Here is a 25,053-nt window from a genome sequence, read left to right on the forward strand (position 1 = left end):
GCAGACCACAGACACAGCTGGTGTAAAGGTGCTAGAAGTGATGTGAAAGGTATATAGAAACGGTTTGAGTGAATGAATTGAGATTCCCATTACATACTTTAGAAGGGATTATAAGGAAAAACAGCAATTAACAATATGAAACAACAAAACTGGAAAAGTCTGCACACTTTATGAGTTTAAAAATATCTGTTCACAGATAAAAAAAGTACCGAGGAGAGCCATGTTTCTCCTCTGTCTTTCTGCATTTGGATATTTTGGACATTCCCATTTTTTACCACTGACAGCAGGAACAGGAACAGAAGAATTAGCATCTGCTGTGGTTTCTTTGTCCCCCTTCCCAGCCCGAAAGCTTTCGAAGCCCTTCATTTAACCATATGGAGGCACCCTCTGAAAGCCACAAGGTACATCCATCATTGCGCAAGCACGCCCTTCCTGAAAACTGAAGGACAGGTCTGAATTTGGGATATATCACCTCTGTTCTAATCTCTCCTTTATGATTGAATGTGTGTTTAAAAAAAAAGCTTAATTCCACCACAAAGCATATACATCAGCTAGTTTTTAAGCAGTAAATTTAAAGCAGAAGTTTGAGATTGCTGGTAGTAGTTCAGAATTTTGAGATAAATGTCCATGATGAGAATTTTAAGGAATTTTTATTTTTATGACAAGGTTACCCAAGGAAATGATTTCCAAGGGCAGTAAAGGAGCAGAAAACCACTCTGATTAAACATTAGTACATCCAAATCCATAAATTAAAGAAGACAAATAAGGCAGCTTCCATTAGTCCAGTCCTTAAATAATTTATAACAACTGAGTGCCCACCTATAACAGATTGGTGGTTTTTTGTTGTTGGGGTTTGGTTTTTTTTGCTTAAAGAAGCAATTCCGAACAACCAAGAAACAAGAGAAAGAAAGATAGCATATACAACTAAAAGAAAATGCTGTTGTTAATGTTACTTGTCCTTTACTATGTATTTGTATAGTAAAAAAGAAGGGGAGACTCATCTTTTTTTGGCACAGCCCAAACATTACTCGAGAGGAATTGTAAATACGGGTCTCTGTGTTTTACTATTAGTGACAGGCAGCCCAATGACTGACATCAGTACAGCTTGCTGCAACAGGATCACAATCGCTGAACATGAATTTTTTATCAACACACTATTTTAAATCTTGACGTTGTCCCTTTAAAGCCTCGAGATGGTTTTCCTGTTCAATACTTATTTTAGCGTTTTTTTGTGTGTGTGTGTGATTTATCAGAGCTAGATGATGGTTCTGCCTCTGCCTTTCTGGCCTCTCTCATGCTAGCACTCACAACAGAATTACAGATGGACAAGTCCCACCTACCTCATGCAGACATGGATACGGGGCAAGATGCAAGAAGCAGCTCTTCTTTCCTCTGTGCGGCTGTTGTGCTGGTCAAGCAGAACTGCAGCCACAGGGAGCACGGGAGCTGGGGCTTCTTGCTCTTTAGAGACCATACAGCCTCTGAAAGGAGCAGAAAACAGCAGAAAACAGCGTAAGGCTGTACTCAGTGCTCCCCAGGCAGCAGCCAGCAAAATAACCAGACTGCAAAGAGAAATAGCCTTCATCTCCGTGAAAGGTTGGGACATTTGTCTTGGCAAGGGAAAGGCTCTCATGGCACACCATGCAGAGGGGCTGGCTGCCTCCACGCTGGCGGAAGCACAGATCAGCTCCTTCTCCAACCTGTCGTTCCAAGCCTGTGTTGGGTGCAGGCTACAGGCAGGAGAAACCAGCTTAGCAATGGGGCAGCATCCTGCTGCTGAGATCTGCCATGAACTCCGAGTCTGAGGTGGGAGAGTACGGGACTCCAGTTCAGAGGTAGATCCAGGCACAAGACAAATAGACCCTTATGTCCAAGGGGAGAAGGAACCAGCACAGAAAGCTGCAGACTTGACCTATTTTTCAGCTGAGCATCTCTTAATGAAGGGCTGCCTTTACTGACTCTGCTTCGAGGCAACCAAACCATGGCAGCTGAACAGATTAAAAGAGAGAAATAGTGGGGAAATCTCACATTTCGGCATATTTTCCAGCATGGTCTGCAACAACAGGAGGAGGAAAGGTTGATGGACATCATGTCGATTCTTCAGTTCCTCCCCAGAAAGTTGGGCTATTACTACAGCCGTTTAACTCTGGCTCAAATGATAAACGGTCGTGACGTTGCCGATATTGCTGTCACGTTACAAACAAGGAAGAAGGGGCCACACTGTTGCAAGGACACCGTACCTGGCTTGTAATCTCATTCAGAGAGCAAAACACTTGCCAGTTTTCCATTGAGTGGGCAGGTGGCCTGGGAGAAGATGGAAAAGGTATTTAAATTACATTAAGCATTCCTGATCATGTTGTTTGTTTTAAAAACTGGACCAAAAATCCTTCATCTACAGCTGGCAGAGATCACATTCTCCTGATTCCCAAGCCTGAATAGCCTTTCTTCAAGGGATTTCTTTTGCTGAAAATGCTTAAGCTTTTGAAAAATCAGAATTGTTGAGAAATAAGCTCTAAGCCCCTTCACCACCCTGCTGAAAGTGCCACCAGCTCCTGTCCCTGCTGCATGGAACCTGTGGGGAGGGACCTTGGTCAGCAGCAGGGCTAGGGCCAGCAGGCTCTCCCCTTCAACAGCCACAGGGAATCACCACCTTTTCTCATCTTGGGCATACGCTGTTTTTTCCCCTTCCACGATTTGTCAGCAGATTTGGTTAGTATTCCTAAAAAAACCTTCAGAATCAGTAGTGATTTATATTACAGACCCTCAGTGATTTCCCAAACAGGCTGTAAATCTTTTCAGCAGATGATGCTGACACAGAGCAGCAATCACTGCTAGTGAGGAACGACTGCAGCCATACCCTGCTCCGATGGTACCAGCAGCAGGTTCTGTGGCTGATCACCACCACACCTAATGCCTCTGATCTTCCACAGCCAGATACTGCTGGAGAATTGGAAACAATTGCATTGACTCACCTGTGTGGTCCTGGTTAAAATAAACCCTGCTTTTTATTATTGCTTTTTATTTTTAATTTATACTTTTTGCCCTGTTAGACTGTCCCCCTTGCTCTTCATTTAAGCTTTTTGTTGCTAGACCTTCTAACAAGTACAAGGTGGTTAACTATTAATTCCTTTTCCCAAGGGGAGGGACTGAATAATTGCCATGGCTATTTATACACGTGCACCCACACGCTGGTCAAGGTGCTCTCACTGTCAGGGGATCCATATCACTGCCGTAGCATCATCTCTCCTGTAATACTTAACCAAAGGACCCTTCTGAGTTCTCAAGCGATGTTATTAGCCGGTTAGTCAGGAGTAGCTAGTAAATTTGGTGCAATATCACCCCATTCATCTCATTCAGCTGAACCTTTACTGGAACAGATGTATTCCGCTGTGCCGGATTAATGCAATTAGAGTCCTGACAGTTTTCTGACTTTAGGACAGAGCTGCGAAATAGCAGCAGAAGTAGATCTGATAAATCAGGTATTCCACTCATAAAGGAAAAATAAATTCTTCTGTTTGCAACAAACATATTACACACGAGGGCAAAACATTACTTTTTTCTTACTTCAAATAAACCCACATATCCTCTCAGACATCACACCAAGACAGCCACTCAAGGGAAATGCTGAACAGACTCAAGTAATAGATCTATAATAAAAACTAGATCTGCAGACAGAGCTGGCTGTGTTCAGCACCATCAGAAACCTTCCTCTTCATTATTCATATGGCACTATAGATTAGCATAGTACTTCACAGAAATAAACACCAGAAGTGAAGGCCCGTGTCTCAGGCAGGCAGGGCCATGGCCGAAGCCCTGCTCGCCTCGCTGGGTGTGGCGAGGGGGCTGCAGCCAGCACTGGGAATTACACCATTTATATAACGCACTGGGAGAAAAGGGGCTTAAGAGGGAATGTAAATCTGTGAGGGCTGACAGCTGCTCATTGATCCAGGGGCTGCTTAACAGCTACTCAAATCAGTTTTGGCGTAGGGTAAATAGTACGAGTGATTTCAAAATCCCATTAAGGACTTGACTAACTTTAACCCTTAAACTCCTTTCCAAATCTAGCCAGTAAGTCAATAATGTGAATTCTTTATAATTCCTACACTATAATATTAAAGAATTTTCTATTAAAATTCTGTTATAAGCACGTGAAGTGGCTGAAATCCTCACCACACAGAAACCAATGACTCAGTTTCACTGGGTTTATAAATTCCTCACCGAGTTGTGTTTTAAGAAGTGCAGATACAGCTGATTCGATTGTCCCCATTATGGCAGAAATTTGTGCTCCAAACTGAAAGCTGAAACTAAGGAAACCTGGAGTCCTGGTCCTGCAGCGACCCTGTCAGTGATGTCAGGCTAGACATCACTTTTTTTTGTTTTATTTCAGTTTTCCTATCAGAAAACCAGTGACTAGCTATTTCACACAACCCTTATGACGGTTACTGTGATTATTACGATCTCATGGTAGTCCTGTGTTGGCTTTGAAGATTGCCAAGACCACAACAGGCACTGTCAGATTTCAGGGAGGGAGCAAGAGCGGGAAGAGGCAATCAAAAAATCACATCCTGACAGCAGCTGCGTGCAGTGGAAAGAACCATTGCTGAGAATATTCTTTGCTTTTTTCTCTACAAACTTCCAGCTGGAAATGAAGAGCAAAACTACTACTTTGTAGTCCTCCAACTTGCCACAGACCACCAGCAAACTGCTGCACAGAACAGCTTAGGAATGAACCTCGGGGCTATATAACTGCAGAAGTATTAAGGACAGATGTTAGGAACAAAACTAAATGAATGCATTAAGAGACTTCTTGGTATTACTAACAATCATGGACCATAGAAGCCTGAGAAAACTGCCTTGAAGGGAAAAATACAGGGAAAATTTTCATCAGATCTTAAAATAATTTTGGTTGGAAAGGGCTTCTCCTGATGCTCTTGGACATGTCCAGCAGCTTCTGGGAAGGTCCCTGAAACACCTGCAAGAGTCAGGAATTTGGTTCAGTTTGGCAGAAATAACAGTTAGAGCTGTTATAAGGACGTTGTGACAATTTGAGTTTTCAAGCCAAATGATGTCTGTGTGTCACAAAGTATTAGGATTTTCCTCCACAACCAGATTTTACATTGTCACCAGCTGTTCTCACAGACACTGGTCTCTTCTTTCCCAAACACCCTTCCTGTCTCTAACACTACTGCCTGCAATGTGAGCAGCTTCTCGAATGAGAGGCACACGAACCAATGTTTGTTAGCCTGCCTTTAAGGTGGTGACCAGATATATAATGCTAGACAAAGGACAAGGATCTATGTATTAATTCCTGCAATTAATCCAGTTTTGGTTTGACTGAAGTTTCCACTCTGTTTTCAAAGAAAGGGATCACCAATCCCCTCTACGTGCATTTGCACACACACAAACATGCAGTTACATATATTTCTGTCTCGCTACAAACAGCCCCTAATATCGATCACATTTGCCTCACTTTCCCCAATAAAAAATACAAGATCAGTTTTTGTTGGCTCAATTAATCTGGCATCTGCCCTCTGCACCCCATAACTCATTGCACATGCAAAGAAGGGCTCATACTTTGGCAGGAGTATTGATCCACACAGACCTTTGGGTTCGGAGTAAAGCCTCTTTAATTACTTTGGCTGACTTTCAGGGTGGGTTTTGTGTTTTGTTGTCGGGTTTAATTTTAACAGTGTCTTGGGAAGACCAGCACCACGCTTTAGCGTTGTTATCACTTAGCTTAGATTTGGAGTTTTGGATGCCAGAGAAACACCTTCTACCTCAGCCTGGCCTGCCCGTGCTTGGCATCAAAATCAGAAAAAAGCATTCTTTTACCTTCTCTAAGGATTTGATAACCTCTACACTTTCCTTAGCCAGAGGTGTTTTGACCTTTAATTAAAAGGAAAATTTGTTGTCTTCCATTCAGAAGGCAGCAAATAATGAACTCATTAAAATGAGGTTAGTGTTCAGGCCTTAGAGCAATAAGAGCCGAAGCCTCATTAGCAGCTAACAATCCAGAACATAGCACATAAATAAACCTAATATGGCAGAGCAAAATGCCTCGGTGCATTAAATTTGAGCAGAATCAAATGTTTACAGTCGATGATGTCTAGGGCATGAAGTTTTAATGTACTTAATAAAGGAAAGCAAATTGCTTCCTATTAGGCATGAAATGTTACTGCAGAAATTGCCCCAAAAAGTTTATTATGTAAATGAAGGACAGAGTTATAATTAACAAGGACATAGCAGGAAAATATCACTTCTTCTTAATAGATGCACCAATTATGAAGAATAAAGACACGGCAACTTCAAATCTACAAAAGGTAATTATATGGCTTAATGTAAAAGACTGCTGAATGTAAAGGCAACATAAAGAAGAAACCTTATCTTGTGGATGTCACAGAGAGAAGCCTTAGTGACAAAGTAAAGAGTCAATTTATAAAATGAAACCCGTGAGTTTTGAGAGATTCCAGGCAATGAAGGGTTTGTATTTGAAAGAACAGCTTGGATTACCTTAAAAAACAACACACTGTGCTTGGCCTGGCACTGAGAGATGGCTGTTTGTCCACATGCAGGTGTGCTCTGTGGTTCTTTCCTCAGAGAACGACAATTATTTAGCACGATCTATTTAACTGTCCAAAAATAAAACAACAGTGAGTTCCAGCCGTTGATTTAACACACCACTATGAGTTCAATAGGGAATGCTAATTGTGTTTTCACATGCAAGTAGCTTTCCTCCACTTGCAACTCTTTTAAGCCCCAGTGCTCAGAGAAAAAAAAAGTAATCCCACTGTCTGGCTCTGAGGAAAAGACACACACTGGCAGAGAGAACTTAAATAACGTGGGCAGGTGAAATGCCCAGGAGAAAAATCTTCTCTACAAAATAAGATTTGTCATGCCTTTTTTTTTTAAATCCATATTCCTCTCTATGAATTTCCCTTCTGCTGAAGCTGTGGGCAGTGCCTACCATTTCTTCTTCAGTGAAGGCGAAGTCCTGAGGTCAGCATGCAATGGGGATGGGATGGGGACAGGTGAGCGCCCAGGGAAGGAGGGCTGCCCAGGGGAGCTGGGGACAGCACGGCAGGACCAGGCAGAGCGTGATCAGCCGTGTTTGCACCTGGTGTTGGGTGGGATCTCCAGCTGTTAAAATTCACCAGCCCCTTCTCCATCCTGCAAAACTCTTCAGAACAAAATAAATACCATCCACCTTGCGTGAAGGCTGCGCAAGTCCCAGGAAGGTTTCTGGCTCAGGATGCCAGGGATGCACAGCTCCTCCACCCAGAAGCTGGAGGACTGCCCAAGCAGCAGTGTCTGCAGCTGCCCTCCCAGGCCAACAAGCAGGGGTTCATCCACCCGGCAGAGCCCAAGAAAGGGGATGGAAGAAAGCTGTCTGCTCTTCTCCTGCCACAGCACCTTTCTGTGCTGCGTGCTGTTGAGGTCTGTACCTGCAGGAGATGAAAGTTCTCATTATCTACTGTGCAAAATTACCAGTGAAGGCAGTATGAGTCATTAGCAATTTTGTTTGAATATATGTTTATTAACAATAGGGAAGGCAGACCCTAATCACCTAAACAGAGACTGTTTTTTATGTGAAGGATGTGAAAGACGTTAACCCCCCCTCTACAAACAGGCAAGTAGTGACAAAACACATTTGGACTGACTTAGCTGACATTATATTCTTAGTATTAAAATTAGGTGAGGTCATGAAAATGAAGTTTAGCTGCATATTAGAGAAATTAATATGCATATATGGAAATTGCAATAAAAGAAGTGTTTAGGACCAAGCCAAATCCAGTTTGAGTGACAGATTTGCCCTTTAGACAGAGAAAAATGCTCGACACGCTGCAGGTTACAGGATTTACATCTTAATCCTCGCTCTGTGTTTTTAATGAGACCTCACTGGGCTGGAAGGGTTCTGCCTATCCCGCAGTTCTGTCATCTTATTGAGACGTGAGTGTGAGGGAAATGGGAGAGAAAAACCAAAGTGATACAACGATGTTTGTTCCGTGTGCCTTCTTATACTGTATGTTAAGTGATGATAATTTCCCAAGACATTCTTTCCTCAAAGGAAAACTGAATTGATCTTGCTCAGCCCATCAGTCTTTCTCAATATATATAAAATGCTCTAGATAGCTTGGAAAATTACGTTCTATAATATAATGACTCAGATTCTATGCTTGTAACTTTAATGGTGTCAATTTAGTGCCAGTTTTTACCAGCTGGGGATTTTCCTCAATGTCTGAGCTAACAGTCATGTTGATCTCTAAGGTTTTACATTTTAGTGAATATTTAGTTGTTGTATATTATGTAAATATAGTCCCACATGTGAAATTGTCACAGGATTGAAACGATCAACTTATTAAATATCTGGCAAGAAAGGCTGGAACCCATACTGCTCTCTTAATATTTAATGCTAAAGCACAAGACGTCCTGCCATTAGATTACTTTATTTCCTTTAGCAAGGAAAGGAATTTGCTTGGTGACTGTTGTAGCCCATAACCACTATCTTTGTTTTACATCCTCCTTAACACCCAATAAATGTTTCTATTTAAAAAATGAAGGCAGATGCACACTGTCTGACAATCTTTTCTATTACACTCCCGAGCTGCCTGGCACCCGAATGATGCCTCTCGAGAAGGCGGCTGTTAGCAAACGATGGTTCAGAAGAGGCTTGTGCTCCAACATCCACGGTGCCCAAATACCTGTGTAATTAGGAGGCAGTCAGTAACCTTAAGAAGTTAATGTCCTACAGCAAATGCTGACAGTAGCTGATAGCACCTCCCAGCCCATTGCAGTGCAAAGGAAATAGGATAAATCACGAGACCACACAAACCTGACCTTAGTTTGGCTCTGCTCTGGACTAGGACTGCACAGGCCATCAGTCTGCATCTCAGCTGCTTAAACCCTGCTTTCATCACTTACGCTGGACTGGCGACACTTTTGGTTTATGGTCACAAGCAGGTTTTGTTGTTGTTGTTTAAATTAGACCAGTGGGTTGAACAAAAAGGTAAAACTATTTTCCTGTAATGTTAAGTGGAATTACTAATGACCATACAAAAATGTAATTTTTTCAAATGAAAGGAAACATTAGCTGGACTCGGACTGTGCGTAAACCACTGCATCAATTTTGTCCTCGAACTGTGCAAGAACATGAACGTTCAATCAATAGAAATGTTATTAATAGATAATGGGAAAAGTTCTCAAGAGTCACATAATGGAGACACAGAAAATTGATGAAAATAGAGCTTATAACCCATTCAACATTGGCAAGACCAATGGGGAGATAAATGCACTATCCATCTCACATATGTAGCACGTCCAAACAACGTGGGCTGGTGACTGAAAGCGGGCAGGTATCTGTGCAGCACAGATTATCTGTAGAAGCAGTGCAGAGCTGACAGCAGTAAATGTAGAGAGCTCACACAGGCTGCACCATCTTTGCTCTTTCTCTAGTGGTTGGAAATATGTCCAAGAAAATATGGATAGGTGACCAAGGCTACATCTATTTCTTCTGTAAGCAATACCCTTTCCCTCCATTTCATTTAGATCGGTCTTAAATTTTGCTTGGAAGAGAGAATAAAAATAAACAGGGATTTAATTTCTGACATAGACATTACTTCTACCATAGGTCAAAACTGGAGTTTTGCTCACTCACACTTAAGCCTGAATTTGGTATTCAGACACAATCAGAAATGTTTCTGCAGGTAAGTAAATCCCAACGCCTCCACATCTGGACGGCCAGTAGTATTCATAATTTTACTTGGGGTTTTAAGCACGTTTTATCCAGATTCATTAGTAACCCAAAGCATGCGTGACTTAGTGATTTAGTATACCGCTGCCTCCAAAGGGCTGGATTCAAGTTCTGCCACAGATCACTGCAAACAACGTATAGTATATCTTGGTCCAAGTTACAGAACCACCTACTCTGGTACTTCGGTACTATTACCAGACGATCAAACTCTTATGGAACAACTTAAGCTCTCTTTAATAGTCTTATAAAAAAGAATGAGCCCAAAATAAAATGTGAAACATTTAACAGGATCTTTTTTTTTTTTTTTGTATCTCCTCAGTCAGACACAACTTTTAAAATGAGGCATTCCAAAAATTAATATTCATTTTTCTAAATGCATGTTAATTTCTTATTTATTTCAGGCTTTACTAGAGACTCAAAATTTACTGCGCACTCAGGTTGCAAATTTTACCTTCAACCTTGGATTTTCAGGAAAATTTTACCACACAGGTAAGAAGGAACTTCATGCTCTCAGGTAGCTGCAGTTAAATAGGTGACAGGATTTTAAACCTAGTTTTAAACATGCCCTTTTTAAATAACACCTTGACTCAGTGGAGCAGTGGGAAATACACGTGCCACCATTTTAGCAGCTAGTGTCTAATTCCCTGTCCAAAGGGGCAAGGGTACGCCACTGATGAGCTTCTCAGGAACATGTAGATGCCCTTGGTGCTTTGCTGAAAGATGTGTGGTAGTAAATCTTGGGGTTATAAAGGAGGCAAAGTAGCTGCTAAGATCTCTATAATTCCACAAAAGACAGGACAGCACAGAAGACATACTAATGTTTATTCCAGTATGATAGGTATGACAAAATATAAAAGATTGGAAAAAATCATGTCTCAGAACCTCTGAAGAGGGAGAAGTGTTTGAATGGGATGCGTAAGATTTTGTTATGACTGTAAAGGTAATCTATCCCAGTGGTCTGCAAATCAGGATGGGCGATGAAAGCAAAACAAGATGAAAAGAAATTTGTATTGAAACCCTGCCCCTTTCACACTCTATGCAGTAATAAGTTGCAGATTTGCACTGTGTCTCTGTGAAAGATTAGGCGCTTTTACATCTCCTCCTCCTCCTCCTGACTCCTTTCTCTCTTTTTTCTCACTTTGCCACAGCACAATATCTCCCTTTTTTCATTTTTTTTTTCCTCCTCCTTTGCTTTCTCCTTAACACTTTGCTGCACCTCCATTCAGGCTTCCCTCTGCTGCCGCTCCCTAGTACTGCTAAGGCAAAAAAAGACACATTCAGCGACTCACTCCAAAGGAGATACCTCCTGTCCTTCTCCTTCCCAAACCCCCTACCCGTCCCACCTTTGAAGACCAGCTCCAAAATCTCCAGCTGCCAACCCATTCAGCCACATTTAGTGACACTCACTGAGTGATGCTAGGGAAGCTGAGGAGCTTATCTGGAGCACAGTAGGAGGCATTACAGCAGCAAGAGGAGGGGAGGGTAAGTTTAAAAGCCAGGAATGATGCAGTCCTGGCTGTCACAGGCCATGAGGTAGCTGTGGAGTAAGGCAGGTCACCCCTCTCAGTGTAGGCATAGCAGTACTCCCCTTTTCATCACCAGTATTTGAACACCAAACAGATGAGCTTTCCCAGCTCTTATGTCTCTGTTTCACCACCCATTAGGAGAGTACAGGGGTCCCTGGGAGAAGGGGACATGAGGAAGCATTTGAGGGATGAGCAGAGAGAAGGAAATCAAAATTATGTATTTGTATCACTGTCGCTTTCAGAGTCCAGGCTGTTTTCCCCTTGTGCAAGCACATAATGCTAAGCAACTGCTGCCCAGGAAACCTTACAGACTACAGATACAGGCTGGAGAGCCTGAGAAAAATGAGAAGTAGAGAGAGATGGAATTACTTGCCTGGAGTCATATAACAAGCCAGTGGCAGCCCTGTGATTAGAGAGCAACTTCAGAGACAGGACTTCAGTATTCTCCTCACTTCATCTTGACCTGCCTGTGTAGGTATTCCTTCTGGAGATTAATTGGACACACACGTAACAGCAAAATAAACAAAACAGCCCCAGGCTCAGAGCTGCTCTAAAGTAGGATGCTGCTCGGTTGTGGCCATCTACAGAGTAAAGCTGGTATCAGTCATCACAGTGTCCACTGCAGAGAAAGGTAATTCAAGGAGGGCAGGAGGTGGAGAAAGATAATTTATTATAAATACTATGATGTGCTGAACAGTGACTGGCACAAAACACACAGCCTTTCTACAAAATCAAACCCCTGACCTGCCAATACATTTTTCATTCATTCATCCCAACAGCTTCCATATTGTGGTCACAGGTTTTCTTGCCCAGCTGATATAATGCTGACCAGTTTCAGCTTTCCTACTGCTGTAGAGAGAGAAAATAGGAGAATGTGCCTGTGTGCCTGTCCTCCTAAGGCTCTCAAGGCTTGCAAAAATAGCCCAGAACTACTTAATGAGTTGAAGCATGTCATTGCCTCCATTAAGGGACCTGCTGCTGCCTGTACTCCACAATGTATCTGAGTTTTGAGGTGAACACTTCATTTACAGGTTGGTGGTGTTTTGTCCTATCAGCTTAGTGCAAAGGTTTCCAAGTATTCTCCATGCAATATACACTTTATTGACTCACTATAAATAAAACATGGAAGGTATCTTTAATTACTCTGAGTGTGGCTTGTTTACCCAGAGAGGCTTTTAGTATCAGGTATTCAGCATGTTTTATTAGTGCACTGCAATAGCTGTGCCTTATTGACTTCCTTAATGTGCGATTTTGCCCTCCTTTCCAAAACTTGGATCATTTCAAAACTACAGGAGGGAGATGAGCATGGGAATGTGCTGGCAGATTAAACAGTTATACATTTTCATCAAAAGATGTTGCTGACATCTGTACTACTAATACCAATTCTAGCTGGTATGCCTGTGCACGAGTACAACAGCTGACACGTCAGCCTCACTGCTCAGCATCTCACCACCACCACTCCCTTCCGTGGCACTGGTATAATATGCACTGTAGACATAACACTATTAGCAAAAAACTGAGCAGACCCTATTAGTGATGCAGTTTTAGCAAACACTTTCTACCTGTTCATGCTGTAGCAATAGAAATTAAGATGTTCTCAGGATTTCCATTTAAGATTTATAAGATTATTGACAGCAGCTTCAAACCTAGTTACAGTTTTGAGCTCAAATGAGCCCTCTAAGTTATGGTTGTAGTTTTAAAATACAGGATTATTTATTATGCACAAACTTTGAATTATTACCTACCTGTGTAAAGTGCATACTACATCTCAAAGCAGATATATGTTCACCTCCTTGATTGTGGGTCTTCTGCATTTTTCAGATTTCACGTTAAAATGCAGATAGAAAGTTACATAAAGAATGTTGATTGTACAAGAAATCAAAACCTCAAAACCCCTCGGTTTGCCTCCCATAATCTGAATAAGGCATTGGGCAAATATTTTTAAACAATATAAGCACTCACCAAATGCTCCATTAAACCTTTGCATAAGATTTTTTGGAAATAACATGACTTAAGAATTTATAAAATCAAACAATACTCTTTTTAAAGGCTTGTAAAGAAAATTATCCTCACAAGCGACACCACCAAATGTTAAACTTCCAACCTTTCTGTTTCAGCTCTGCCATTACAGGGTGAGGTTGTTTTTGTTTAAACTGGAAAGTGTTATGCTTTATCTTGTTTGATTTTTGTTATGGAAAAAAAAAGTGCAAAGTTTGTTTAGTTGTATCTAAATTTACAAAGAAATTAGTAAGAAAAAATAGGATTTTGAAATATAATTTTTAATAATGAAATTATTTTAAGAACCATACTCTACTTCAAATGTTAATAAGGCACTAAATTACACTTTGATCTAAATCTCATGTCGAATGATTGTAGTTCTTCATATATTTCAAATATCCTTTTTTCCTCTTCATCCCTACCTTCACTTTTCTACCTTTGGGTTACCAAAGAGATCTTCAATGGCTTCACAAACTCCCATCCCTCTCTTCTGTCCTATTTTGAAAGCTTATGTTACATTTCTTCTGGGTGACTGCAAGTGAACCACACACCCCAAAAAACAAGAGAGCAGTCACTCAACAGATGCAGTGTACACAAGTTCTGCACGAAGGAAGAGACGGTCACAGGAGCAGCCATCGGTCCTTTCTTTTCAATAAGGAATCACCTAGAAAACAAGGTTGTTTTCTTTTTCCAGCAGCACTCCCATCAGCTGGAGCAACTTTCTTAGAACTTGCAGAGTGCTGCAAAGAGAGGAGTAAAGTGATTCGGTGACACCAGGAGGAAGTTTCAAAGTAATGCTCTCCTTGTGTAGTAGCATTCTTCAAAAAACACCTCAGAAGGGAAAAATGAAAACAAAGAGCTGAAGTGCATGCACTGAACAGCCATCTCTGTATGTTCCTGCCTCATGCCACAAAAGTAAACAGTGACATCCATGGAGCATTTTCTTCCAATGAGTTTTGCAAAACTTTGAAAGGCTTGAAAGAAGAAAAGATACCTGTGCTTGCATCAGTAGACTGATTTTGACAATTATTTATTAGACCGAAGCTAAATAAAAGCATTTAAATGGTAAACAAGAAGGAAAGTTGCTAATAAACTGAATATTGTTGAGTAATTTGAGGGTGAAGTTACTGAAATGTAACTTTGCTTTTCTGGTTTGAAAAAGCACTGCAGACCTATGTCTGCAGATGGTGGAAGCAGCGTTGTACCATTTCTCAAATGGAAGGTTCTCTTTGTTACAGCCACACATGCCTGCTTCTGCCTGAAGCAGATGCTCTTCGCTAACATAGGACTTTTGTATTGTTTTTACTTCAAGATCAAACCTGGCAAAAAATGAATACTGAACCATAGGAAACAACATTTGGAACCCCTTTGCCATTACAGCTTCATGTATTCCACTTAATTATGATTTGAAACTATTGCAAACTTGTTTCACACTACCAGAAATTATCAGATTTCCATTTACCAAGGCTAATAATGAGGTAGCTATAGGGAGCGTGTCAGGACTCTGGCACACAGCTTTGTGATGCCACCTTGGCCAGCTGCAACTGCAGTGTCTAGCAGGACCAAAGTGGGTGGGTACAAGCCCATCCAATCTCCACCTTCATGGGCAGCCTGAACTTCTAAATATTCCTCGTGCATTACATAGCACAACAGTCAGCCCTTGAAAACTAATTCTTGTAAGAATTACTGTCAGTTAACACCACGCCAGGAATAGAAATGGATCGCTACCATCCATGGTAACTCACCTCGCGTCTTTTGTGATATGTAGAGCCTGTCTGTAGCACAGTGAGACAACCAGGCCAAGGACATTAGGTTTTATGGCAGCACCTTCTGTGTTTAAATAAACTGTTATGGGCATTTTCTGCTGTTGCTTTTCTATTACCTTTTTTTTATTTCTTTTGCAGGGACTGAAGAGGAAGATGAAGGCGATGACCTGCTGTTGAGGTCTGTGGATGAGTTTTGGTGGTTTCCCCATATGTGGAGTCACATGCAGCCTCACCTCTTCCACAATGAATCGTCACTGGTGGAGCAGATGATTCTCAACAAAGAATTTGCAATAGTGAGTAAAAGTTACCAAAAGGCTCACTAGAATACCTTTGCATGTTATAGCTATGCTTTCCAAGCTGTTTTTATATTTATCTATATTATACATATATATTTTTACATAGATATGTAAATAAGGCAGCAAGATTGAAAACAGCCCCCCCCAAAAAAGTCTTTCTGTGACTCAAACCTGACCTGAATTTTGTCTTAGCCTTTTCCACTGACACAGGCTTTCTGGAGAGGTAGCAGCCCTTCACCCAAGCAACCTTACAAGACCACAGGGATCAGAAGCAGTGAAATCTCAGCAGATATCAGCTGGCCTTTTTAAGCTTTAGGAAGAGGTTTACACACAGGTTATCACCTTCCTGAAGTCTGGTGCAAACGTCCTCAATAGGGGAGGGAGAAAGTTGCAGTGAACCCTAAAAGCTGGGTATGGTTTGTGAGAAATATTGAAGCTAATGAAGCAAATAAGTGAAGCTGCTTGATTTCACTGTGCTTTTGTTAGATGACCTGCTTGAAAATATGCTTTTTACATAGCTAACCTGTTGCTAATATTTATAGATAATGATGTTTCATTTTTGCTCATTTGTGTTGTTAACTTACAAGAGCTATCCTCCTAGCATTGCCCAGAGCTCAGAGCACTTGTACTCCAAGGTCAGGTGGAAACCATTTAGAGTCCTTTAGGGTAATTCTACTTGCTTATTGAGCATGACAAAGAAAACCTGAAATGTATAAATGCTCCCTTTGGGAAAGACACTGTGTGGTCTTTGACAAGGCATAGAAATGCCAAGGAACCAGAGCCACTCAAAGAGCAGAGTGACACAGCGGGGCTTTCTCTGCCGCTCAGGGAACACAAATCAGCCCCGAGCAGCTCAGAAAGGCCAGCCAGCAGCTGCCCCTTCCTCCCACCCCTCACATGAGCCGAGGCGCTTCAGGAAACCGGCAGAGGCAGATGCCTGAACAAGCAGTTGGAAGCAAACTATTCCCTTGTTTATGAAAATATTTTCCTAACAACCTTTAAAGAAAATTCATTAAAAATGGCTTAACTCTTTACTCTTCTTGCCAGACTCCCCCCCGCTTCCCATCTCCTGCTTGATGGGGTGTTAGTACAGAGGCATTTTGGACGACTTCTCCTTTCTATAGTTCTGCTTTACTGTCAAGCCTTCATTCCTGGCATGGCCTGTTCATGCCTTTTGTGTACCCTGACCCAGAAACCCAAATATAGTTGAGATTTTAAATGCAATAGTAATTTTTTTTAAGTAATCTGTATCTCAAAAATACACGGTCCATTCACCTTTAAACCTATGGGGAAATTCTGCTGGTATTTTCAGGAAACACGAAGTCCTCTAGGTCAAACCACCTTTAGGAATAAAATCTATAGGATAGCCTGAAAACAGGGCTTCTAATAGAATCTGTTTGCAACTTCAGCTACAGAAAGTAAAAGCCCATGTCCCTATCAGCACGAAGGGTAGAGACTCCTTAGGGTGCCTATAAATAAGGAGCTGATGTCACTGAAAAGCTGCTGCTATTACAGTTTTATTTCCTGCTAACATTTGGGCAGGGGTTGTACCAACCTCTTAACCTTGAATCTATATGAGCTGTACAATTTACTTAAGAGAACATTTCTTTTCAAAAGGCTTCCTGTGAAATCCTCTCTGTGGGAGAAATTTATCTTCCTGATATGACAACCTTCCTGATAGCTATCAGAGAGGTCCCAGCCATGACTTCAGAGTAGTTCTGTATCCTCCCCTGCTTTCTCATCCTCAGCATCATATCTTACTTGGGAAAGGAACTCCCTTTTCTACAGCTGCACTTCTGTAACTCCTCCAAAGTTAAAGCAAATCCCTTTTCATTATTCTTTGACTTCACAGTGTGCATCCAAATTTAAATTAGAGATCTAGAACAATACATAGAAAATCTGCTTGGTATTATACATGTTTTATTTGTGCTCTCATATCTTTATTTAGTATTACACTCAGGGGTACACAGCTTGATTTTCTCTTGCATTTCCCATTTATTGATCATAGCTCCCCACCTCCTGTTTTAGCTGCAGGTAGAGATGACACTTTGTGTCGGTTTCTGCAAGGAAAGCCACAATAATTATTTGGAAGTATGATCACATTCCTTCTTCACCTAATGTGGTATTTCTTCACTTATTTTTTGTAAACATGAGTAAGAAGGTAACAGGGTCTTCAGGATGGGAGAGCATATCATTATACCTGAGAACAGCCAAGGTTGCTTTAAGATCCCAAATACCACAACAAAAACTCTGTTCATTAAGACCTGTTGGCTCCTCCTGGCTTTATCATTTTAGAAGCAAGCTAAACCAGATCACACTGTCTGGAAACCTGCACCCAAATCCCACCAGAGTCAGCAGTTTCTCCATGCCAGAGAGTATCAGGCTTGGGATTGATGTTGTTCATGGGGGAAAGGTTTCATAAAAGGCATGTCCTTCTCTTGAGTATTGTGGATTAAAGTGAAGCTTAATAAACACAAACCAGTGCACCTGAACAGTATTTCATGGATATTATCGCATGGAACTATCAATGTACATAAGCATACCTTTTATTGGCTCTTGTACTTACGCTGTACGCATAATCTTTGGTTTGTAGGAGCTCAAGTACACGTACAGTCTGCTGAACACAGGCAAGAAGTGCAGGTGTTACAGCTGGCACCTAGATAAAAGATCTCGTTCTGTTTTACACGGATATATCCGTACCTCCTAATGATGCTCTATAAAATGGGGGCTGACAACTTCAGCCTGCCTCAAACAGCTGTATCACAAAATACGTGCAGAAATCTGATACCTAACCAGTTTTATATCCATACAACTAATTGCTAATTAGGTATCCAATTGCCTTGATTTCAGTGCAGATATGTATACCTCTGTACCTGGGGCTTCGTAAAATCAACGGTCTTTAAAGGATTCCCTTACATGTGAATTGCTTGGGACCAGGGGAATGCTTTTAACAAGAGCCCTCCCAATTATTATACTTTATGTGTCACTGAGATATTTATCATTTCTACTGTTTCATGCCCAGTTGGTGAGAGGAAGAGACTTTCTCACATCTCTCAAATGTTATTGCCCCACTGCTCTGGATCTGGGAGGCAGCGTGGGAAGTTTTGCCTGGCAAAATCCTTGTCCACGCGTGCTTGAGCAATGGGCCCCGCAGCCGCCCCCATCCATAGCCCCATTCCCAAACCTCTTCTCAAGCACTCACAATATCCACAGACTCAGGTGAACAAGAGCCAGAGATTTTAACTCTGGTTAAGTAGGTTGCAGACTACCCAGACCTTTGCTGTCCCAGTGTAGTCTTATTTACGTACCTATGGATGGTACGTTTCAGAGCCTAAGGAAATGGCAAGTGACATGTATTTTGATTATCAGTTGGGTTTGACTTCATATTTTCTAGGGTGTTTTTTGGTTTTGGGGGTTTGTTTTTTTTTTGCTATCAGAGGATCCCAAAATCATTTAAAGACACTAATGGATTAAGCCTTGGATTAAATTTTGCAAACTGATAATATCTCAAGTATTATTCTCCTTGTTTACAGGCAATGCAATTGATACACACTGAAGTAAACAAATTGCACAAGCAGAAGTCTCTCATAGTACATATTCCAAAAATAAAACGAACCAGGTTTTCACTGCCACCCTTTAAACACAAGATATCCTTCCTCCCTCCTTTTGTACATCCTTATCTGACAAAAACAAGGAGAACATACTTAATCCAAAGCCTGTAGCTCTTTATTTTGTCCCTTGATTTGTTTGCTCAGTGATTATCTTCTGTGCTCATTTGTGAGCACATGTGCTCAAAGCACAGTAGAGATAGGGCAAAAACTATCATCAGCTGTCAAAAGGTAGCTGTGATCTGATATGAAGTGAGAGAGAGACATGCACAAAACAAATGAATCGATTCAGAGATACACACACACAAAACAAATCAATCCAGAGCCCATCTAGTAACGCTCCTCGGATTCAATCTCCTGTTTATAAACCAACTACAGATGCACATTAGCACTTCCTCTGCCTAAAACTTTTCAGCTGCCCAAACCACAAAGAAACCATCAGCTTTTAATATACCAATTAAATACCAAGAATTTGAAGACCAGTGACCACACACCAAAGGCAAAGCATCAACATGTGATGAAAAGAGAGTCTAATTTGTCCCATTATTAATACCAGTAGTTAATGTTGGGAAGGAGAAATGCCCATTAGAGATTGCCTCTAAAAATGTTCTGTAAATGGTCTGCATTTGCAGAGGATAACATCGTCCTGTGCAGACAGGATGAGATTTATTCTGCCTAACATCAAGGTCCTTCCGAAACAGTCCGTCTTCATTAGTGCTTTTGTCCGTATCAGGAGTGTGCTTTGACAGCACATCTCTAAGGTTGCCTTTACTTTCTCACCCTTATTTGGCACCACGTGCATACAGAGTCTACACGTTTCCTAGTCATGTATAGCTTCCTCAGTGCTGGGCTGCCTTTCTTCATTTCACATCCTCAGAAACCCAAGATCTTAAATCTGCTCTGCCACTTGGTAGCCTCCTATGGTGCAAAGCATGCCTAGAACAGGAGCTGTGGTGATAGCTGGCAGACTCCTCTGTCAGACCAGTGAAAAGCTGGTTTTTCCAGTGCCCCTGTCAGTCCCGACACTAGAAAACCCGCTTTGTTAAGACCCCTTGTACTCTCTCCTGGGCGCGTTGTACAGCCACGGGGCGAGGAAGCACACCATGGAGATGGAAAAACAGCAGTAAAAGCAAATATCAACACACAGAGGCCCTGTATCTCAATGATCACCTCTCGTTTGCTGAACCGTCTCGTCTAGCTAGAGAGCTTCTAAGTAGATTTTTAAAGGTTAGAATTTAGCTAAAAGTGACAGCTGAAATATCTATTCTATAAAAATTACCCAGAAACAAACCCTGAGAACAAAAATCATGTGTCCATAACGATAAAACACAACATTTTTGTGAGTGCTGACAAGCAAGAAAGTAGCAAATTCATTTGCCAAATAAGAGAAACTTTACTAAGTGTTTTAAACTGACACAGTAACATATAAACTCATACAGGAAACCTCACCCATGTGCAGCAATATTCAGAATATATCCCAGTACTAAAAAGATGCAAAGCTTATATAAATCTTTTAACTCTGGAAGATAACATCTTAAAAAGTACTAAGTTTACTCTGTCACCTACTGTTGGACAAAGCCAAAAGGTTTAGCAAACTTACCTGAGGTTTTATTAACTTTTTCATCTAATAAAAGTCTTTGCACCAAAGGGAATCCTGCTGTTCAACTGACTGTGTGAAAAGATCTAGAGTGGACATAAGATTTAATAAATTAAAATAAAAGGTTGCCTTTTTAGTCTTTCTCTGACAATGGCCAATCCTTGATGTTTCTGTAAAACAAATCACCAGTGATCTTTAAGAACCAGAAGCTGGTTGTGTTATAGCAGGTTTAGGTTTTGTTTCATTTTATTTCTCACTACATTTTAACAAGGACATGCAATATTTGGTGCAATCAAAAACTGGGGGTTTTCTGTCGGACACGATCCTGCTACTATAAATAGTCAGTCTTCCAGAGGCTGGTTGTTACTCAAACTTCCAACATCTGCTCACAGAAAATCTGAAAGATAAGCAGCCTTGGCAGATCGCTTCAGCCTTTCAGGTCACCCATAGAAGTACCTGTCCTACGCGTGGGCTCTGGGTGAGGTAACTTTGGGGGGTGTGCAGACGAGCCAGGCGGCACTGGCAGGACTATGAGTTTTAATTGTCTTCCCCTTATCTCACATTATAACAGTGATTCTCCTTTAATACTGAGCACATCCACTAGTGCAGCTTCAGCTTACACCATCATTTAAATTAGACTTGAAAGTCTCTTAATGTACAAGTAGGAGTACAAATCTAAGCTGTCCAACAGTAATAGCTCTGGGGTCGCAGCTTAAGCGTGCGAAGGACCGTAATGCTGCTGTTCTCAGTGCCAAAAAGGGCCAGAAGTTTTCCAAACTAGACAAACATACGCACAAAGTTTTTGAACACATTTTGAAATGAAAAAAAATCAATGGAAGTCTTGAATGTAAAAATAACCCAATAAAATCTTGTAGGAAACCATTCCTTAGAATATATAAGAAAATATACTTGCTACAGGCATCTCCTATTTTGCTCAATAGCTTAGATTCAAATGTATACTCCTCCTTTAACACATTAGTTCCCAATACCAAACAAAATTTAATAAAAAAATGAGAGGGGAAAAAAGGAAACAGAGCAACAGAGATCACTAAAAGAGGACATAAAATATTTAATTTACCCAAGTAAACCAAACATGGAACTGACCAAAGAAAATCTGATTATTTGTTAGTTGTTTCTTCTAAAAGTCACATTGGGTATCTGAGCAACTGACCTGTGATGAACCATGTAGTGCACAGGTTTATTCAGAGGCTAATTAGATTTTTGTATTGAGAACTTATGAAAAGCTGCCTTATTTCATTTGTGAGTGGCAGATAACCATTTCACCATCCTGTTGTTATGGCAATACCAGCAGCAAATAGGAAGTAGAAAAACAGGATTTTGCATGTTTGCATCCAGACACCTACTTTTGGACACGTCACTCAGAGCAGTGCTCGTTATCTAGCTCAGGACACATTTGCCTTACATTTACGTATACTCCCTAACACAGGTTAGGTAAAAGCTTGTAAAGTCAAGCTAATACAGTATATTTAAGTTAACACAGTATATTTGACTGTGTGAGCATCATAGACTACTCAGGCAGAGTAATAAATGGCCAGACTTTTCAGAAACCTTTAGATATAGCTTTTTCCTTTATACATGTTCATGGAAAAAAAAAATATAGAAAAGAAGGATTTAACACTTCTGATTACAGAGCTATTCCTCAGCTCACCCTTAAACTGAGTCACGCCTTTCAGGTAGGTAACAACATTAATAAGCAGAAATTACATTTTACTCTCAGATTATAGAAAAGTGAGTTTGAGTTTCTTTTTTTCAAGATCAATCAGTAACCCAAGATCTTTACTAACAAGGAATGGATAATTCTAAGTGGCTGCATTATGTAATGTACGAACAAGTGTTCCCCACAGATTTAACTTAATTTTGTCAGTGAACCAAAAGCCTTTCATTGCAAAGTACTTAGAGATGCCCAGCAGAACCTGCTGTTCCTGGAATTAAAGTAATTAACAGTTCTTGGATAATGTAGGCAAGAGGAAGGACAAAAAATAAAAATAATCACCTCACATTTTAGCCATTTCCCTCTGAACATCAATTTGATATGAACAGAAAACAGTTGATGTATCCTGCAGTACCGGGAGTAAAATGAATTCAGAAAACACCCAGAGCACAGAAAGGGATCCGTCGAGAGCCACAGCGGTAGGACACCCTGCAACCTGGAGATGCCATGGGACAGCTGAAAAAGGCCTTTACTGGACCTGCTGGAAACGAGCCTCAGCAGAAGAGGCAGAGAGCAGCCTTGCTTTCTGCCAGCAGCTGATGATAAACCCTGGATGCCTTTCTGAATAGTCACTCAGACCCATGAAACTAATTACCTCATTTTCACATGTACAGCTTACACTTCAAATAATTTGCTCTCTTTTAAATATATCCTGGTCTATAGATGTGGTTATCCGGCTTCGTCATCAGATGAGGTTTTCAGGCAGCCCACGCTAAGTCAGGAGCGGGAGGGATGAGAGACAGAACAAAGGCAGGAGAGCATCAGGAGCGAAGGGAACATGCCCAGCACGCTCGCAGTTAAGCTTCTTCCTTAATTCCTTCTGCCTGCGTGTTAACTACCTCATTGTGCCTTCGGAAGATATCTTCAAGATAACATGTAGGTTATATTCAAGAAAATGCACATATTTCCTCATAGAAATGGAGGTAAATAAATATTTATGGAATGAAAAAGGTGTCCATCAAAGTCCAGCTTTTTTTTCACTACTACCTTAATACCATGGAAAAAGCAGATCCAGAAGCTATGAGGGATATTTATTTATTTATTTTTTAAATCAGGCAGGAATCTTGCTCTTATTCCAGAAACAGGAAACAAAAATCCCACATATGTCACTGCAACAATTTTTTCCATCTGTTTACAGCTTTAATGCTGTTTGATAGCTTAGTAAATAAGCAGCATCAGCTTACGGAATTACCTTTAAAAAGACCCCAACAGGTAGGATGCATACTGAAATACATGCAATATGGAATGAACAGGCAGGCAAATCTATTCCATATAGCAGTAATGCAACATAATCCAGGAGGATTATTTATCACTCCGCAGTTATCAAACTGTAATTCCCGTTCCCCTCATCTCCCCCCCATTTTTAGCTTGTGCCACATACAAATAGATACAAGTCTGTCCAAGGACAACAGCTTCACCGATGCTGCTGTCTGCAGGAAAAAATAAGCTTTGAATAATTACACGTTCTTTTGCTGTTCCTAAATATATTCCTCCCTCTGCTGTGTTGCAGGAGCACGGCATACCAACTGACATGGGCTACGCAGTGGCTCCGCACCACTCCGGGGTCTACCCAGTTCACATCCAGCTGTACGAGGCCTGGAAGAAGGTCTGGCACATCCGAGTGACCAGCACAGAAGAATACCCGCACCTGAAGCCTGCACGGTACAGACGGGGCTTCATCCACAATGGCATCATGGTACACTGCATTTCCATGCTTCATAGCAATAGTACTTTAAGTGACTCGAAAGTATTTGCTATTTTTACCAAATGCTTCAAGTTTTACAGCAATCATTAAAATTCTCTGATCAAGGATTTGTAAGGATGCCAAAATAGTGAATTTATTTTTTTTAAACTGAGTGCATAACAAAGTCACACAAACTCAGGCAACTGCAAATGTAATCCTCAGAAACTCGACGTATTTGTAGTCCCATCAACTATCAACCAAGTTATAAATGCATACTTTGAAATTCATTAAAATGCCTAAGACCTATGTTTCAAGCTCTGGTTCATCTTTATGCATGAAAGGATTAGAAATCCCCCACCTGGGAAGGTGAGCAGGTGTCAGTAATCTCCTCCAGCAAGCTCAACACTTCTCTGAGGCCCAGGTTGCATTTGGAGCTTTGCTTCTGAAACTCCCTGAGCCAGGGACCAGGCACGTGCCCGACTCTTCCAGACCATGCATTTGTGTGAGGAGAGAGAGGGCTCCTCACATGCACACTTCAACTGCATGAAGGACAGGAAAATGTATGAAATCACTTGGCCTGTCTGCCCAGCCAGCTGCAACCCTATAGCTAAGTGAAACACAAAAATTCAATACGCTGAAATTAGAAATATTTCCAGGACAGGTCCCGGGATGCTTTAAAGTCTCAGCTGACCTGAATATTGCCTATGCATATAAAGTCAAAACTGTGATCCCCTAAACAAGACAAAAGGAACATCTTAATCAAAACCAAGAAGTTACTGCGCAGAGTCCTATTGCTGTTGAAACAGACTCAAAGCCAGCGGTGTATTTACACATGGATTAAAATGCTCTGCTGAATGTAGGTTATATTTGTTGTTTTAACTAAGTAGAAAAGCAAAAACACTGACTGGAGGGAAACAAAAGGCCTTCCCCAGGTGAATTATGTCTCTCCATGAATTAGGCAATACCCATAAGGCCTGACAGTTGTTGTCTTTACTTCACCAGAGCCCTTTGATAGCACCTAGCTAATAATGTAACTAAACCATCTAGTTCTCCCAGATGAGTTTGTTTTCCCACGCCTGCTAGCTGGCTTCTTTCTGA

General features: G+C 41.1%; 1 protein-coding gene across 1 annotated transcript in view; it reads left to right on the forward strand.

The window, feature by feature from the left end:
- The window catches only part of NDST4 (N-deacetylase and N-sulfotransferase 4), an 81,738-nt gene that overhangs the window by 19,961 nt on the left and 36,724 nt on the right, over positions 1-25,053 (forward strand). Inside the window, exons 2-4 of the mRNA XM_068403038.1 lie at positions 10,150-10,237; positions 15,177-15,331; positions 23,782-23,967. Coding sequence (XP_068259139.1) covers positions 10,150-10,237; positions 15,177-15,331; positions 23,782-23,967 — 429 coding nt within the window. The remainder of the gene's footprint in view (positions 1-10,149; positions 10,238-15,176; positions 15,332-23,781; positions 23,968-25,053) is intronic.

This window comes from Nyctibius grandis, chromosome 6 (genome assembly GCF_013368605.1).
Source record: "Nyctibius grandis isolate bNycGra1 chromosome 6, bNycGra1.pri, whole genome shotgun sequence".
NCBI classification, from domain to species: domain Eukaryota; kingdom Metazoa; phylum Chordata; class Aves; order Nyctibiiformes; family Nyctibiidae; genus Nyctibius; species Nyctibius grandis.